General features: G+C 45.0%; 1 protein-coding gene across 4 annotated transcripts in view; it reads right to left on the reverse strand.

Moving 5' to 3' along the window:
* FGF13 (fibroblast growth factor 13) overlaps positions 1 to 19,642 on the reverse strand; it is a 264,038-nt gene that overhangs the window by 62,434 nt on the left and 181,962 nt on the right. Inside the window, exon 1 of one of the 4 annotated variants that reach the window (XM_076346962.1) lies at positions 1,030 to 1,690. The exons of the other annotated variants lie outside the window; for them this stretch is intronic. Within the exon in view, the coding sequence (XP_076203077.1) occupies positions 1,030 to 1,216 (187 nt within the window). The 5' untranslated portion in view covers positions 1,217 to 1,690. Of the gene's footprint in view, positions 1 to 1,029; positions 1,691 to 19,642 lie in introns of those variants that run through there. 4 annotated transcript variants of the gene reach the window in all.

Below are 19,642 nucleotides of genomic sequence, written 5' to 3' on the forward strand. Positions count from 1 at the left end.
ACTGCGAAGATACGATGTGTCATTTCCAACAGCCAGTGTCTGGATAAGACTCCTTGTGTTTGTAATCAAAGACATTAGGGAGCTCTGCTACTGTACTTCATTTGAGTAGGAGCTGAAGGCAAAAGCTTACAATAGTTTGCATAAGTGTATTACTTCCTATTAGCAACCTTTAATAAGGGTACTGACGGATGCACAGTTCTTATCGACCAACTTTTCTGACAAGAAATTAATCCAACCCCCACTTTGGCTTTTTAGCCATAATACATCCCAAAGCTGTTTGCAAATTGCGAGCAGGCACCTCTTCTGTGGCTGCTGAGAAAGGCAGACAGGTTAAGTGGCGAATGGCATCAATGTTTCAGCACAGCAAAGCGATAGCAACATTACCAGAGGGTTTTGCTCCTCCCATGTACAAAAAAACCACTCGGAGCAGGGACTGAGTCTTCATGCCTAATCTTTTGCACCTCTGACACAGAGAGCATCACGTCTGCAGGGCAGCTGCATGTATGAGATTCCTAGAAAGGAACAGGGCGCCGAAGCAAAACTCTGGAAGGTGCCAGTGAAAGCAAAAAGCCTTGTCTGCAATCAGCAAATAAAGCACAGCACAGGCATTCTGCGAAGCAGGGAGACACAAACAGATCTCTAGACCGCTAAGTTATTTAACATACAACTGAAGGAGGTGTATGTGTGGGAACTTCCCCTGCAAACATCTCCCCCACAAATAAATCACATGTGTTTGTATATGTGTATGTGTAAGACAGGCTGCTGAATTACCGGTACACGGGAGCACGCAGGTAAGTGAGGCAGATAGCAATGGTGTGCGTTATCCAAATAAACCAGATGAACATGAAAGGGGAACGGACTGGCATGGGGTACCCATGTCTATCAGATCATACAAGCCAGGAAGGGCAATACCTGCACGTTCATTTTTACCAGCCCTGAGGCACCGGTCCCCCTTTCCCCACGCCTGATACACATCCGTTTGCATTAAATTAAACAAAGCAACCCCCCAAACACATAACCCTTGCCAACCTGGTCGCCGCCTTCGCCTTTTCTTGGAGCCAAAGAGTTTGACCCTGGAAAACACATTCAACTTGTTCTTGTCGCAGCTTCCCTTGCTCTTGCTGGGGCTGTTGACACACTTACAGGCATTGGACTTCTCCCGCTCCCTGGCTTGTCTCTTCTGGCGGATCAGGGAGCTGGCGATGGCTGCAGCCATGGCCGCCACCGCCCCGGCAGCACTGACAGGTCAGGCACACGGGGTTTGCTCGCCGGCCGCGGGCGCCGCAGCCAGCATGCTGCTCGGCCCGTCCCCAATGTCGGGGACACTGCCGGGCGCCTTGGCCAACACCACCCACCACCAATCGGCTTGGGAGCCCAGGAGACACCGGTGGGATGCTTGCACCAGAGCCCTGGGTCGGGATGCAACAGTTTAGCTCAAGCGTTTTTGTCCGCTGAGATCTTCCCCTTTTGATTTTCTGATGCTTTTTTTATTCCTCCCAACTTCTAGCACGAGAAAGTTTGCAGGCAGAGGTGAGCGTTTCTACGGAGATCGAGCAGATCACTTGGAAGACAGCCTACCGAGCTTCTCCAGACGTGCTATTCACATGCAGGCATGGCACATCCACTTGGTGCAAGATCATTGCATCTCTCCTAGCCCCAATTTCTCCAGTTAACTTTTCTCCCCACCCGTCCCCTCCCCATTCAAATCCCAGCAAACACCTGTTAGACTCCAGCAGGGGCTGTCCTGTTGCAGGGGTTTTCTGGATCCCTTTTCCTCTTCTCCCTTACGAAGAGATCCAAAGCAAGCGGTGATGGAGACACTGGGAGGAGGTGCCGATGCCTGGAGCCTCGGCTGCCTGCTGCCGAATGCCTCGGGAAGCCTCTTCCCCTCCGCTCCTTACAGGTGCTGCTACCAGCGCAGCCTCTCCTCCACAGACGCGTTCAGCTTTTGCATTGCAACACTTGCCACCAGACGGTAAACAGCCAGAGCTCCCCTAACGCCTGGTCGCCGGCAGCTCAGCGCCGAGACTGCAGCAGCAGTAGTCCTCAGGCAGTGGATGCACGCACTCGCACACACCCCACGAGCTGTGCGCTGGATACAGAAACGAGGCGACGCAGCAAGCCCCTTATCACCACCCTCCCCTCCTCCTCCTCCTCTTCCTCTCCCGGGCAAGGCAGCGAGCGGGAGACCTGCCCGGTGGCCCTTTGTGTAGAGAGTTGCGGAGGGGCCCCCGGGGTGCAGGCAGTGAGGAGGCAGGGGCTCAGGGTGGGCAGCAGGAGCTGGTGCACCCCAGCTGCCCACCCTTGCCGTCCCCACGGGCTGTGGGTACCTGCTTTTGACAGAGCCGCCTCCCGGGGAGCCGCAGACACCCAAACAAACGTGACTGCGATGAGCAAATAGCTGGCACCAGGTTTTCGGCAGGGGAGTGAGGACACCTGGCCGGCAGCAGGAAGGTGGAGGGAGGCAGGCAGGGGGGCAGGCAGGGGAGCTCCAGCCATAGCTCTCCCCTGCCTTTCCCTCATCCTTACAGGATGGCCCCCTCTCTGCCTCACTGATTTAGTGGAGGCTTTTTGCCTCTCTTGCCTTTCCTTCCCCCCCCCACACCTGCTCTCAGCTCCAGTTTTCTAGCAGAGACTAGATAAACCCCAGAGAGAGCAATTTCCTTGTCATTGCCATGTTCTCCCTCTTCCCTTTGTCCCCCCCCAGTGCCTCTGTGTCCCTCGAGGCCAGGATCTCATGCCAGCTGGGTTTATTCACCCCTGGCTAAGTGGGGGCAGGCTGCAGGGGTACCAGGGCAGGGAGAAGCAGCGGTGCCACGATGCTGGGAGCAGAGCCTGGTGTCAGAGCCTGGCACCGCACTGTTGTTAATGCCCTGAGCAGCGGACGCTGAACCCTGCACACATCCATGCCCCAGGACATAGGAAACAGGAGGTCCTGGGGGTCCCTTTGCAAACCACCCCCTGCTCTTCAGCATGCTTTCAACAGTTGGAGCCTAAAATAAAGTCAATTCAGGCTAGGAACAAAACAGAGATTTGCAACCCTGAAGGCAAACAACTATTGAAAGAATTTATCCCCGAGGCAGAGGGGATTCGCAGTCACTTGCAGGCGCTGAGGCAGGGTGGGATGTCCCATGAGCAGGAGGGGGGAGGCTGTGTGCTGGTTCCTCGCAGGAGCTGAGCTCAGCGGGGACTGCAATGGCAATGGGCTTCAGCCAGCCAAGCCCGGGAGCTGCGTCCTGCGTGCCCTGGGCCAGCCCCAGGGCTCCCCTGGGGCTATCGAGACAGAACCGATGAAGGTGGGGTGGGGTGACAGCACTGGATTTCTGATGCGCTTTCAGACTCAGCCAGGCTTCTCAGGATACCTGCCCTTCTTCCTCTCCTCCACACACCCTCGGCAAAGCCACCCAGTCCTCCCCTCCCTCCCCGGGGTTGCACCCTGTGGTCCCAGGCAAGCACAGGGGAAACCATGCCACCCAGTATCTTCACTTCAAAGAGCTCGATTCAAAAGCAGTTCGCTGTACCTCTGCAAACGTTACAGTCCTTCCCTGGACTAGAAACAGCTCACAACAGGTCCAAATCTGTTTCCTCCAATGGGGAATTCCTGCCCCAATAAAACACGTTGCATGGCCAGGCCTTAATAACAGAAATGCCCATAACGCACAAGTTCTAAGACGATGTCTGACTGAAAGTACATGTGCCATCACAGCCTGAGACCTCGACAGCTGACGTGGTATATTGAATTTGGCAGCCCTACATACCCATCCACAATACCTCTTTTCTGCAAGAAGCATATGTATACATGTATAGGTGTATACACACACTCACTCACCTTTGTTTATGAGGCACTTTATGGCATCCACATATTCATATTAAATAAATACTCCTAATTTCTTATTTGGGTTAAACGGCAGGGTAAAAATAACTGTAATTCACAAGTTCCACCACTACCCTCATCTGCCAGTCCACATAAGACATGTGAAATCCAACCCAAGAGACAGCCAGTTGGATATTATTAGTAATAACTCATCCTACTCAACTCACCCGTAACATACTATGAATTTTGCCATCTTTCCACTTCTAGTACAGTTACAAGTGAGACTTGTTTTTCCTGAGACTCGCCCATTACTTCATAAATATTCTCAGCTTGGAAAGCAGCGTTTGATCTTCAGATCAAAGTGAAGCTGCCTCATTGTGATCTGTCCTATAGGTCAGATGACATTTCATTTTCACAATGACTAACCAGAACTCAGAATTCGGCTAACCTTGAAAATCCTGGGGAAAAGCAGTGTATAAAAGCAGTACTTAGGATATCTTTCTGCCAGCATTCCAGCTTGCATGCTTAAAATCCATAAAGAAAATTCATTTGCACAAATGTTCCTTGACAGATAACTAAAGAGAGGAATAAAAATAGCATATATGCATAATCAGATTTAAGTTTCAAAAAACAGTCCTCCAGTTTTTTTGCATGATCAACCTCTCCATCTATCGGTACTCCTACAAACACGTCTTCATTTACTATAAATGGCACATGAAAATGAAGATCTTGTTGGGAAAATGCCTTTGGTACAAGACCAGTCTTTGGACTACTTCAGTGTTACAGACATAAAAATCTCAAGGAACAGCTCTATTTTCTTTGAACAGCAAGAGCTGTTCACTCCCCACCATGCTAAAAAGGTAAAATAAAATAAAATAAAATAAAATATCATTCCAAGTGACTTTTTGAATGTAGAAGACAGCCAGACACTCCTTGAACACATGTCCTCTTTCTTTGTGTGTGATTATTGTAACGGGGCACACTTAAAGCTAAGGAGTAAATTGCCAGCCCCATTTCAATCAAGAATTAAGCATCTCTTAAGAAATCAGCATGGGACAGACCTGTACACAGTTACTGTCAGAGACATGAGCTACGTGGAACTGGGATCTGACCCAGCAGCAATTCCACTGTTTTGAAGTAGACAAAGATCTCATCCGCTTTTGATTTATATTTTTTCCTCCCAGTCATCTGTTGAGTTTATGCTTATGATTATTTCCATGATTCTGATCATTAAAATGTACTTGAACCTCCAGAAGTTGCCTGGATAGAGCAAAAGTAAAGCCTGCAATTTGGTACCACGACCCCTGGCTCCTGCAAGAAAAGGCATCAAACCCCCATCATTGGCCCAACTGCAGGCAAGCACTGTTGGCTGTTTCACGAAATTAGAGGAAAGCACAAAACTTTTGGGTTTTGCTCCATCCTCCTTGAACCATTTGCACTGTGGCAGGTCCCAGACCACTGCTGTCTCCCATGAGTTTGAACTGATCCCGAGCGCAAAAGATTTATAATAGGTCCTATATAAACAGGTAGATGCTCGGCAAAACAAATGCGTCACAAAAATCGAGCCCATAAGAAAAATCACAAGCCAGCTCCAGACCGCGCCATCATGAACCAAGCTGCAAGTTTTGACAAGCCGCGGCGGCTTTGCAGCATGCCCGGTGCCAGCTGCAGCCTGCGAGCAGAGGAACTCCTTTCCCCCACTGCTGATCGCCTAAGCTATTTGGGCACATGAATGTCAACAGATGTGACCGAGTGCAGAGCGGCGTATCAGTGCGGCATTGCTGTCGGAGAAGGGAACAGGTAGAGGAGAGACGGCACTCTCCAGCTGCCTGTTCAAGTGCACTGGTGATTGGCACATGATCCCAACGTGTGACTCGCCGAGGGACGCGATCTCCTCTGTGCCCTGTAGAAGCATTAATGATTCTCATGACATGCTGCCGTAAAGCAGGAACTTCCTGCCAGCACCTTGGGTCAAAATATCCCATCCTCAGACTAAACAGCATGTTCAGTTATTTCCTCTTCCCCTATAAACAAGTACCAAAAGATTTATAGTAGGTCCTATATAAACAGGCAGATGCTGGGCAAAACAAACGCTGCATGAAAATCAAGACCATAAGAAAAATCACAAGCCAGCTCCAGACCTCACTCAGCCCAGCATAAACCCCAAACCACCCCTCTACATTTACAAGACTGAAGCTGTTTTGGTGTGACAACAAAATTTCACCTGGGCGTGGGATGTCGGGAGTCCCTCTTGAGGTTCTTTAGTTCTTGCTAGGGTAACATGCTACTGCTGTTACAGAACAAGCAGAATAAAAAAGCTTCAGGAGTCAAATCTATGGACTATTTCCACTGCCTACGCTCCCCCAAAGTAGAGAATCATTTTCTGAAAAGTGCCACCAGAATCGCTTCTCTCTCTTTTCACGTTGAGATAAACAAGACTTCATCCAGTCGGTATGACACAGCAGCACTGAGGCCCCCAGTGATTTTTTCCTCTTCTAAGTAAACAGAATTACTATTCACCAGGAAACAGAGCTGTTCAGACCTAAGCCCGCATCACTTAGCTCCTCTGTGAAACATCCCGTGGAAATGACTCAGCCTTTCCTCTGCAGCCAGCTCCGCGGCTGGACACAAGCGCTGCAGAACGGCGAGTGTCTGGGTGCTCTCTGCTCGGGGGATGAGCACGGTTTGCCGGCCAGTTCACTACCCCTGAAAACCTAGTTTTACCCTAGAGATGAGCCAAATTAAGAGTCAGCTAGAGGTTTATTTCTGAGTGCAAGGTGGAAAAAGGTATCAGTGGAAGAGCTGGGCCGTCAGGCAGCTCCAGACCAAGAGCTCAAATATGAGGATATTTTAGTCAACAGACCAACTGGGCTACCTTAAAATTAACCATAATAGTAAAGATCAGCTTCACTAACCAGCTGCAGACCTTCAGACGAGCTGCAATGCTGTAAACAGAAGTATTTTTATGCCGAGACCGTAAGGGCACTTGTAAATAGTGACATGGACGTTCCTGTGTGTGTCTGTGCCATGGTTCTGTGCAAAAGTGCACTGTGCAGCCCTGCTCAGTAACAGGAAAAAAATCAAAATAAATTCCAGTGACACCAGTGTAGACATGTCACTTGGACGCACTTTACCTAAGAGCTCACTCGTTTGTGTGGAAGCACAGTCAATTCAATAGTTCAAGGGATTAGGCAGCCGGTTGATTTTTGTCTTCTCAGAGCAGAGAATCATGAATCCCAACACCAGAAGAGAGCCCAGTACAACTGGTGCACAGGCCTGGATGTGCCGAAACTGGCCCCCATCCAGCAAAGCAGAGAAACACGTCTCTGTCTTCAACATCTGAGTCATCTCACCAAGACTACTAAGATATTTAAAAAATAATTATGCGCCTGATTACATGCGCATTACAAAAGGTTCTCATATCCTAATCCTGTTCTCTTATCAGATCTGCACACGTCTGCTAGGACAAGGTTCACCGACTCTGACAAGAATTTGGGCCTCCTCTTCATGACTGACATACCCTGCTAAATGCTCAGGATGGCCATGAGATCTCACATAAAGAACACCAGTTTCCTCTCAGAGTCTCAGAGAAAATACTAATGAGAGAAATCCCAGTTCTGCCCTTTGCCAGCTGTGAATTCTGATTCCTCTACAGCACCGTCTCAGTCAAAACTGGATTTGATCTGACCGTGTCCCCTGATGGAGCAGGCATTTTTGGAAAAGGAGGGCATTGTTTGAAGGTAGAAAAATGGAAATATTTTTGCCTAGGTTAATCCATATTCAGTCATCCCAAAATGTCAACCACAAAAGAGCTTCTATCTGGTGCATAAAAGATCAGTGCCAATCAGCTGGGAAAGGTCACAGAACAAACAGAAGAGATCAGCTCCCACAGCTCTGCAGGCTCCCAAATTGGGAACACGTTATTCCGGTGTCTTGGGGGCCCCAACCTGAGACAGGAACTTGCAGCAGTGACCGACCAACTTCTCTCTGCCCACCACAAAGCCATAGCAAAAAATACTCCAGAGCCTCCCACATCAGTATGCACAGAAGTATCTGTTCATTCACCTCGCAGCACGATGACTCTCAGAAACATCAAGGTAAATGACAGCATATCATCCCTGAAATATTTACATCTCAGCATGGGACACATGAGAAGCGTGGGTTATATGCCACTGTCAAACTTAACATGAGGCCACTTTACACATGACAAAACACTGTAAATAGTCCTTCGCAGACCCAAAGCAAGTTTCCTAGAGATTGTCACATTACTCAAATGGATCTGTTTCCATCTTTTCATAGATCTGATGGTTCATCCTCTGTCAAGAGCTTGACAAAAACAGACTCCCTGGGTCTCCACTGAGTTGGAGCCTCTGAGAGTTCTCCTCCTCCCACCTGCACCCAAGCATTTCTACCAGCTTCTCACAGCCATGGCCCTTGCTTTGCTCAGAAGCCAAGTTCTGCCCCATTGCTTGACTCCACATAACTACAGAGCCCAGTTCGCTGCGATCATGTGATGAATGCCAAGCTTGCTGCTTCCCGTTGCCGTGTTAAGGATGTAAGACCCATCTGTCTTCTAATAATGAAACCAAATTACCTGGCCTGGGATCAGAAGAGCCTGGCAATGGTTCTCTGTGACTTTCCTGACTGCTGAGATCATGGCACCAAGTTCACACAGGACAAATGAGAATGTGAATGGAGCTGGTCACAAATGAAGGGGACTTTGAGCAAAAAGTGCCATGTCTTGGATGGAGGCAGGGCTCTCCAGGAGCTGGAGTTAGACCCTGCACTGGGTTGCTGCTTCTGCACATGTGCAAGTGGGGCCTTGCTCCACTCTCTGCCATGGAACTGGAAGCAGTTTACCTCAGCAGAAATGCTGGTCTCAGTTTCAGTAACCAGAAGGAAGGTATATCCTTGAGGATTAGGAAAAGGGCCATGAGCCCGAACTTCTGCATTCTGTCTCAGTTCACCATGTAATAATCGTGATATTAATAGTGATGTAACAAGATGTATCTGACCTAAGTTCAGTGATGTAACAGTTAGGTTTGTCTAAGCTCATCTGACCAAATACCTGGGCTGTACAACCCGGAAAGAAGAGAGAAAGGCACCTCCAGATGGCAATTCGTTCCCATCCAAAAAAGCACCATTATTTTCACAGTTGCATGAAGAAAAACACTACCTCTGCCTTGCTGAACTATCGTTGCAGGGTGATTCAGACTGTAATCTACATAATGCATCTTTATAATAAATAAATATTTACCACCATCAAAACTAAGTAATCACTTAATGGAGGTCCATGTAACTCAGTGTCTCGGTTCTGGCAGTGCTCAGTAATACGTGTGAATATAGAAACAGCCCAAGTAGTTGCACAGTTGCACTTCCCCCCCCACACACATACCTTCCAGCAACTGGCCTCATGGCAACTCCAGGCTTAGCAGGAGCTGCTGCTGGCAAGAGCAGCGCAAAGATGACATCTGTAAATCACACAGGGATTTTGAGGTGAAAAATACAACATATCATAAGTAAACAGAGGGGAATTCATTAGCATAAGTTAGATGCACTCTTTTTGCAAGCAACACTCACAAGTAACATTGGCTAGCAAAACAGGAACGAGAATCACAAGCCGGCATTTGCTGTATTGGATTTAAATAGGTCTGGAGACTAGAAAAATTGTGTATGCAAATTCTACATAAGCAAATTAGAAGAAATTCAGAGAAGTCAATTCAGAGGAGGCGGCTAATAGCAGAACATCTGCTACTGCTCCCAATAATCGTATTAGGCGGCTGGGTACATTTCTGGGGACTCGGACCTCATCAGAAAGCACAGAAAGGTTTTGTTTCTACGCAGAGAAACAATGTTCAGAAATCAGAGAAACAGATATGAAGCTGCCTGAGCTGAGCACTATTATTCCTCGCTTAAGTCCAGCTGAACTACAATAGGGACACATTTGCTTGTACAGAGACTGGATAACTGTCCAACTTGTAGCTGCATTTCTAACTAAAACCACCATGAAACTAGCAGATTAAGCTGCAGAAGTAGACACAAATATAATACCATGATTTTAATTAAATTCCCAGTCCATACGTATGGCCTTCGCAACTCCCCAGTCATACTGCTAAATCATGCTGAGCTAAACTCACAGCAGAGTCACACCATATTTAGCAGATGATGATATATCATCAGGATTTTTCAACCCTCTGTTTATCATGCTCATTTTCCATCTCTTCCTGCCAGGATCTTCTTTCCCCCTTTCATTAAAAATAACAACATGCTTCTAATGAGCAGTAGCCACAAAACCCATCAGTATCTCGACGTCCTTATCCTTCAGTTGAGGTCAAATTAATCTTGTTTACAAACAATCAAACTTAGTTTAGCTTCATCTACAACACAACATTCCAAGGCCTGGGAGCTTTTGCTGGGAAAGAAAGGACAAAGAGCAGAAGTAGATCCTAAGGCACAGAACTAAGCCTGCTGGTTTGTAAGAAGTTATCTTGGCTGATCTTTCAATGCTGTCGTTCAATCAATTCCACTCAGCCCATTCCATGTAACCGCAACGAAGGCAGACCTCCTTGCATTTTCTTGTATCCTATATGGGGCAGTTACAAGAGGTTAAAGAGTCTAACTGTAAAATGGCGCCTATATGTGCAGCTGCACAGGTAAAACATGTAGCCACACAGAAATCATGAAATTCTGCAGCGCTCTGTGAGGCCTGCGGGGATTCCCAGGCAGGTTCCCTCATACGACTGGAGCAAGAGATATAGCTCCCAGAGGTTGCTGGTATCTGTATTTCCTCTGGACTCTAACTGGGATTGGATGGCTCAAACCTCTGCAAATACGGGTTCTACATTCATAATACGGACACTTAAATACAGGCTTTTTTTTCTGCCTTTCCTGACTTGCAAATATGAGCAAACCTAAGATGTTTCAACAACGCCGAGATGCATGAACATCAGGGAATCAGAATAGAGCTGTTAATGCTGGGAGAAACTTCTGCCTCCCTCAGCCCTTTCTTTTTTTCCCAGCTCTGTAATATATGAAATGTCTTACTCGGTAACTATATTTTTAAACCACTATTGCCATAAATTTTAGCCTACTTAAAAAGTTCTGATGTAAAGTCTTTTCAGGAGGCTTTTGGCAAGATTTAGAGTCTGCTGTACAGGAAGCATGCTGTAGAACGTTAATTTGTAAACAGTTACAAACCGAACAAATGGGACAGGCTTCCAGTACTTTCAGTCGAAAACCCAAACGTCTAAAATTACCGCTAAAACCAGAAACAAGAGGGACACCTAGAGTTAGTTCCTGTAACTGCCCCAGCAAGGTCATTCACTTTCTCTTCCAGTTTTGTTTCGGTCACTGGTGACACTTGATTACAACAACCGTACGCGGTGCCTCCGGCCGTAATTAACGGCGAACTCGAAAGCGCGGGGTCGAGGCAAGCGGGGAGAGCCGCCGGGGTTCCGCATCGAACGCTGTGGCTTTACACGCACCCGGAGCTCGGCGGCGCCCCTCTCGCCCCCGGCAGCACCCGCCGCAGGGGGGAGGCCCCGGGGCCGCCGCCACCCGCGGCCGGCGGGGAAGGGGCCGCCGCCGCGGCCGCTGTCCGCGGTGCTGAGCCGCCGCCGCGCCGGGGCCGCCCCGCCCCGCCCCGCCTCGCCTCGCCCAGCGGCGGGCCGCATCCTGCCCCGCTCCAGCCCCCCGCACGCCTGCCGGCACCGCGGAAGCAGGCCCCGGCCCTGGACACCAAGCTGACAACCAAACGTCGAGGTCTATAACGGACCGCCAGCGTTTCTTTAGTATCTTGGTTAGGCGACGTCCTCCCCAACAGCTAACCTACAGCAAAATCTTCTGACGGTTTCAGACCCACTTCGTCGTTACCGCTACCGCGCTGTAAAAACTTACCGCTTTTGCAAAAGAGCAAGGCATTTCGTAGTTAACAGCCTGGATTACATCTTAAGTGGTTATATTTCGTAAATGCATTTTTAACCTGCCAAAACACTGCAGACTGCTTCTACACTTTACTATACTTAGATTTACTTTATGAATTTCGAAGAGGAAAAAAAAAAAAAAAGACATGGATGCCGCGTGCAATGTCATAAAAGTTGTTTCCTAATCATCTGGCGTTATTTCTAATAAAGAATGATATCCCTCCCAGGCAGTTAATATCTAACCCTCACAGTTAATATCTAACCCCCTGTACACACCGCCTATCAGACTATTGCTTGATATTGGGGCATTTTCCGAGAAAGGACTCTCGGAATTTGTTTTTCTCTTCTAGCTGTAGGGCGTTGGTTCTTACAGTAATCTGATCATTTCACATACCAAATGCAGAAAACACACTTTTTCATTATTAAAGAAAATTAGATTACACCATCATAAGCATGTAGCTAAAACATTTGCAAAAGAATAGAGAAATGCTGATGTTTTTGTATTAGAAAGGTTTTCAAGTTATTAACACCGTAACAAGATTGTCTTCAGTTACTGCTCGGCACAGTACTCTCATGAAAGGCAATTAGAATGGAACTGGAATCACTGGGTTTTTGTCTTTAAAGCAAGCTTTCTACCTGACAAAAAGCTTGGGTACAAAATTAACTAAATATGTGATACAGATGTTTAAAAGGTCATAAAATCAACCTGTGCGACATTTGAAACATATTCAAACAGGACACATTTGACAGTTCAGCAGCATATTCAGTATATTTACAGTTCCAATCAGGAGGAATTAACAATAACACTTTCCTTTTCCTTCTTAAATAGTGTATTTTTAGAGTTATCAAAGAAAATTCATGAAGTCAAAGAACGACCACATTCTTAATATTAATAAATATTAAGCTTTAATTTCTTTATATAGTTTATCATCGCTACAGAGGATTAGTTGCCAGGAAATACTTTCTAGTTTTTTCCTGTTAAAATATTGCTTAAATACATCTTACCTGAATAAGACTTTCTTAACCCCAAAGCCATGCTGCCTTACAAGCTGCTCCTACCCAGACAATTGCAGTCTACATTTGGAGCAGACACACAGGGAGTAGATCAGAGAAAGTTTAAGGCATATTTAAAGTATTCTCTAAGGTACTGGCCAGAAACATCAAGCCCATACTCGCGGTATAGAGAGATCATTAATGGGCATTAGTGACAGACCATTATGACTTTCAGAGATCATTAAAGATTCATAATGTGGCTGTATTGTTCTGGCAACATCTAACCATTTCTTGGACATAAATGTACATTTCTCCTACATGATTTACTTAAACTTATTATTTTTGAGTGTCAAATTTTATTTCATGCCTCCTAGAATTACAAAGAATGCCTGTAACAGGATACTGTAGCACATTACGCCAGCCGTAGGAGCCTGGTGCTTGGTTTAGTTGATACCCTTTATTGTAAGGCATTTTGCAGTATGAATAGCTCAACGACATTCATGAGGTAGAATACGTACCATACTTTCTTTCTTCTTTAAATAAGCTGCATTATTGATGTACCGTAAATGTTACAAGTATAAAAAGCACGAAGAAGAATTACATTTGCTAACAATTCTGAAATAATTACCTTTTGAACTTTTTGAGCTTTACCTCTGCATTTCGGAAAAGCTTGTTGTTTGATATTTGGATTTAGTGAAAAATATTGAAGATATTCTAGTTGGGGTACAACCAAACCAGCTACTCCTAATGCAATTTTGACAAGTGAAGAAAACACTGAGATTTGGTTTTGAAGATGTACAGTACTGCAAACACTGTGGTCCAAAACGTGACTACAGTTATACTTCAGTTGTGTTAATCAAGGGCTGGATTTGAATTTTCTGTTGCTGAACTAGACCGAGACCTTCTTTAACGCATCTTCAGCACAGCAAGTTAAGCCCATGCTCACATATTATGTAAGTAACGAGACTTAGGCAATTTAGAAGCAGAGTCAGATTTTGAAGCCAAGTGCTGTCTCTAAGTGTGATTTGGTCATTTGGAGTCATATAATGACAAGTAATATAGAAGAGCTATTTAAAAAGGCTCTGCCTCTTCACCAGGAGTTACCACTCCCTCCAAGACATGTTTCCAAGTCACGTGTGCGTGAGCTTGGTTTATTTTGCAGTGCAATGGACCAGCAATGAGCATATACAGATTTGCGTATCAGGAGGAAAATCACCGAACTCCAGCTGAGGAGCAGTAACTTCTTGATTCCTCTAACACAATCGCTTGCAAATGCATGAGACGTGCTATGGATCAGACCCTTAAAGTCACACACAAGTAAACATCTTCCAGACGCTGGGCTTTAGGCACTAAAATGAGATCTAGCAACTGAAGTCACTGAAGCATTTTAACATGTTTTAGCATTTATGTTTTGCTGAATCTAGACCTTAAAGGTGAAGCACGCCGATTTACTACTAATAAACAATTTTCCCAAAGTAATATTTCCATGTTTACTAATACACATTACTGCTTATATATTTGGAATTCACAACAACAAGTATGCAGAAACAAATCATGCTGTGAATTGCACAATTTTAGAATATTCACTGTTTATTACACCACGGTTGCTTATAATCAAGCTGTGAATATTGCTGATATCCAAATACGCTGAACTGTTAAAAACATCCTTAATTATTGCTGCCAGAAACAAACAGCACCACACCAAGAAAACTGCAGTGGGGCAAAAAAATGAAGTTGATTCTGAGACCTATCCACTTGGAAATGGCACCATTTTCACAAAAAGAAGTCAAAACCCCATGTGGAAGAATGTACTGAAGCCCATCTCTAATCGCCTGCTGACTTCTATTGATTTCAAACAACTGACCTTGAGTCGATAGGTTTTAGGTCACCCATGTCAATTATTGACAGGCAGTCAAAAGCCAGCAGTGGCATTGCTCACTGCCTTGCAATTATAAACAAGGTTAATCTGCTTGTAAATGTAGTTCTCTTTCCACAAGCACCAGTGCATTTAACTCCTTTTCCCAAAGCCTACATGAATTTGTAATGACAACTCCCTAAAATTTACACAATTCTTATTAAAATTTCAGTATTCTGTCCTCTTCAGCTACCTCAAGCTTTTTATTTGTAATTGCCTAAATCATTTAAGTGATTCAGAATCATTCTTACGGTTTTACAATAAAATTGAAGTTGCATATTGAAAACATACCCGGTGTCCAGCTAATCCTTATTACCATCTAGTTATTCACTGCATATTAACTTGTTTTAATTAATAAAAGGAAAATACAGCTCGTGTCTAATCTCCACTTTGCTTTGATCACTTTATGTCTATTATGTGCCTCAGCACATGACTAGAACGACCTGGCATAAAGGAACACAGCTCCTCCGAGATCCCTGCGTTCAGACCAGCTAGACCACCTTACCTCTACTAGAGTATCAGTTACCTCTGTGGGGTGTCAGTTTAAAAAAGCAACTTTATAGTGTGGTGTAGGACCTCCAGCAAAAGGACTACAAGTAGAATTTGTAAAAAACCAGTTATTTTACATTTCGTTCCTTATGTATCAATAAAAATGAAGCTGACGTTTGCCATGAAGTACTCACTGGAGATTGCCATGTTATAACTAGCGGATGAACGATGAGTAAACAGCTAAGGGAAATGAGAAAAGATGGTTTGGAGAGGGCGTTTACATTTCTAACCATCCAAGGAGGAAAGCTCAAATTCGCCCTCCAAAAGAGACAGTAGCGAGTCAAACCCAGTCCCTTTAAGGCACAATTTGATCAGTTTACCCCTGGTATTATGTGCCACACCCATTCGCTTTACAGGTGACCAGAACAGATGATTTGGCAGGTCTCAGTAGGATTTGTGGCCCCATGCTACCATGCTGGCTGGTATGGGGATAGCGCAGCAAGGGACTGTATCAAGCGCTCTCCTCTCAGAAATCACAGCCACGCTACCAGCATGGTGCTCTACCTTCCGTACGTGTTCGCCACAACAGACAAACTTTTTCTAGTTTGCATCTAAGCAACGATGCATGCTGAAATAAGGGCCCAAGCACATCCAAAGAAGCTAGCGTGGGTACAAGAGAAATGACACACATTATTGCTCTGCTGTGGCAGAAAAATAGCCCCTTCCCATGACTGCAACATGGGATCAGATTCATAATCTTGCAAAGTATTAGGCATTCCTGTTTCAATTAATCCTACTTTGCAGTTTTGAACTGATCTCCTCCAGAAAAAAACACCGATCAGGCTTGACCTTATTCTCTGGAATCCAGCAACAAAATCCCCAACCAGTTTGTCTGGCAGGAAGAGGCTGAGAGCTCAGCCTCCAGTTCTGCTGCTGCTGTTATGACCAAAGAATCTCAAATGCAAAATATAGACGAGCAAGCGTAGTGCTGCTGTCTCAGCAACATCGTGCAACGTTGAACAGATGCTGCAACAGAAGCCTGCCAGGGAAATAGAGATGATGACTAAAAGAAGGTTCCTGCCTTCTTGGAGAAGGGGGAATGAGGAGAAGAGGGTGCTCTGAACTGCTGCCCAGCCAGACAAAACACCCATTTGGGGTTTTAGAGCCTGTTGCTCTGCATAGACTGTTTTTGTATTGGTGATCATTACATTTTCATAGAGTCATTCAGCTGTTTAAGTTTTAGCCCCAAAATGAAGTGACCCAATTCATCCTATTTTATATGTATTTCGGATTATTAAAAATATCATATATTTGTATATTTGCCTGGAAGTATCTGTGATTCCATTTTTTTTTTTCTTCTTTCTCTCTTTTTGACCTGACTGTACTACCCTGCCATGCAATCCAAAATAAACAAGAAACCCCTTAAAGAGTGAAACTATTTAATATTCTGATGCTGGGAATGCTTCCGTTTCTAATTACTAAAGGGAAGCTGTGTGAAGTCAGTGCAGCACTAGCGCTTTCTTTCCTTGGCTTCATCTGCCACCTGGTGGTACAGTCCCAGGGAGCAGAAAGCAGCATTTTTATGGAAGGATCCTGCATGTTCCAACAGGCACCTGGAGTTTAGTGCTGATTGTAAGGCTGCAAAATGCAATGAGCAGCACTGCGGTTGCAAACATCTGTGCAGTTCATGTCCACACACAATGCAGTATGTTTAAAAAATGTTCTGCAATTAAAACATTTAATGCTTTAACAGAAAGGGCAAGTTACAAATTCAGATTTTTCAGCATATGAAACTAAACAGCTGCAAACTGCCAAGATTCAGAAACAGTCCCAACAATTTATAACACTTACTACAAGTTCTTGAGCCCAACAGAAGCTCATTTGCAAAAGCAGGGCTCACAGGCAGACATAAGATTGAAAGCAGAAAAGTGTAAGAGCCACTTTGTTACTTGCCTGCAAATAGCTTGCAACGTCTCACTGTTAAACCACGAGAATAAAGCAGGGAGGATAGAATAAGTACTAGCCTAAACATTTTAAGCTGTTGTATTTTATCTGGAGTACAATATTTATTGTTATTCTATTCAGAACATTTCAGTAAAGTTGCAAAACGAAGTATAATAAAAGTAACTCCTATTTTCTCATTGAGAAATCAACAGTCCTTATTTGTGTTGTCCCACACGCTGTACAGGGACAGGATGACACTGAAGCTGCCCTGCTAGGGCGATCCGGTATCTGCGTCACGTCACTTTGCAGCTGCGGGTGGGAAAGTAAATATTTACTACCAGGAGTTGGCCCCTTGGGGAAAACCTAAAGGCCAAGTCTACTTGGCACAGTGTGGCACTGTGCAGGGATATTCAGGCTACCTTGGACCTAGCAGCGTTACTATTAATCAGCAGACAGAATGCTTTGCCAAGCATTCCCAAGACACCCAAGAGAGCACAGTACCTTTGCACTGACACACTCAAGATAGGTATCTTGAATCATTTCCATCTCTGATATATGGGGAAAATGAGGCAAATAGACATTAGGTTACTGGCCACTCGCCCCGTGCACCAGGGGGGCAGTGGCAGGCCTCTGTATTTGCAGAGGCTTTTGGCAGGATGACTGCAGCAGCTCAGAGTAAAGCCACCGCTCCTTGCTTGGCTCTTACCATATCCCAAGGAAAGACACATGCATAATGTGGGCAAATGCCTACGAACACAGAGCAAACGTTAAAAAAACAGAGCTACAAGTATTCTTATAGCCACCTGTGTATTTACATGAGCCCTGTGTGATGACATGCTTCTGATCCATTATACCTGGAAAGCAAATTTCAATCACAAACTTCTACCTCAAACACAGTTTTTACTTACTCGCCAAACATGGAAAAGAAAACACAGCAAATGTCTAATCCAAGCCCTCGTAACAGCATGATCCTACTCATATGTGGTACTCGAGGTGTTGGAGAGCAATTCTTAAAGCTAAAAGGAGCGTTTTCCCTATTTTCCATTACAGACAAAAACTGAGATTAACCCTTCACTAGCTTGCCTATTATGGGAAGAGAGCTGGATGCTGCACGTATGTTTGTGATGGGGTTTGCAAAAGCACCTAAGAGAATTGGGAGCATAAACCCCATTACATTTCCCTGACATGCAGGTATTGAACTCCCTAAAGTGCTTTTGAAAAACCCCACTGAAAATCACATTGAAACAGCTGCAAGAAAATACCGGGCAGATATCAGGGATGAGCAGAGATTCCACCTCCACCCCCATCTGAGGCTCCAGCAGCCAGAAGAATTGAGTCTGGTGGTGACTACCTCTCTACCCGAGGAAATCCCAAAGACCCTGGTCCAGGTCAGAGTTGAGTGTGAAGTATCTGAAGCCCTGTCCTGGCCAAATGGCAGGCAGCCCAACCACAGCGGCTGCAGCGCTCGGTAATGAGCAGATGGTTTTGAAATGACAGTGCCTCTTGCCAAGACCGACCCGTTCCGACTCCTCCGTTTCTGCATTACCCATGCCATTTGCAAATGCTCTGTGCAGACACAATTCACAAGGAAAGCTCTTCTCTTAGCAGCCTGCAAACATTTACAGCCAAAATCAATACATACATCAGTGCTTGTAAAAGTAATTTCATTTATGGTAATTAAATAAATTAGCTCTAATAAAATAATGATTTCACTATTTACCAGAGGAAAATAATGGGTTGAAAGTCATTTAATTTGACACAAACTTGGGGTTGGGTCTAATCCTTCAGATTTTAACTCTTAATTTCCTCTGATGTTTTATAACAGTGGGAATCATTATTTTATTTTCCTGCGATAACATATGAAAATAAACTACTGAAAATACTGACCTAAGCCCTGGACAGAAAAGGATGAGTAGACATCCCTGAATGTGAGCTGGATGCATTGTTTGAAAAGTCAGCCTCAAGTTCCCTGTACGCATGTCAATAAAACCAAAACACTTTGCAAGTGGATTCAGATCATGTTTATACCTGGGAATTCCTGATGTGAAGACACAGAAGTTGTACTGTATTTGCACAGGTATAAATGAGATGGAAGTCTCCATCCTTGCCACATAAGTTAATGCTTTGAAGAAGTTTGATCTAAGCACAAAATTCAGTATTTTTGTCCCAAATTTCCACTCCACAGACAAGATGCTGCACCAAACATTACTAGGAAAGTGTGAGTGAAAAACATGAATAGATTAAATGGGCTCTTATGTGCCACTATCATCCATCAAGCCTCCATTCTCATTATTAAATACACTGTCCCAGCACTATGCTGGGAACTGATGGGGAACTGATCACACAGGAAAAGGTTTGTTAATAAAAGATGCTTGGTCTGTTTACCAGAAGTACAAGCATAAACATCTATCAGACAAAAAAAAAGCTCTCACCACTTATTTTGCAGACATCATTCTGGCCTACTTTCCACATTAAGGAAAAAAGCATGATCCAAGCACTCAAAAAAAAAAAGGTCAATAAAACATTTGCCACTAGAGGAGGCTATTTCATCATTTTTTTTCCAGT

Source organism: Aptenodytes patagonicus, chromosome 9 (genome assembly GCF_965638725.1).
Source record: "Aptenodytes patagonicus chromosome 9, bAptPat1.pri.cur, whole genome shotgun sequence".
Classification (NCBI taxonomy): domain Eukaryota; kingdom Metazoa; phylum Chordata; class Aves; order Sphenisciformes; family Spheniscidae; genus Aptenodytes; species Aptenodytes patagonicus.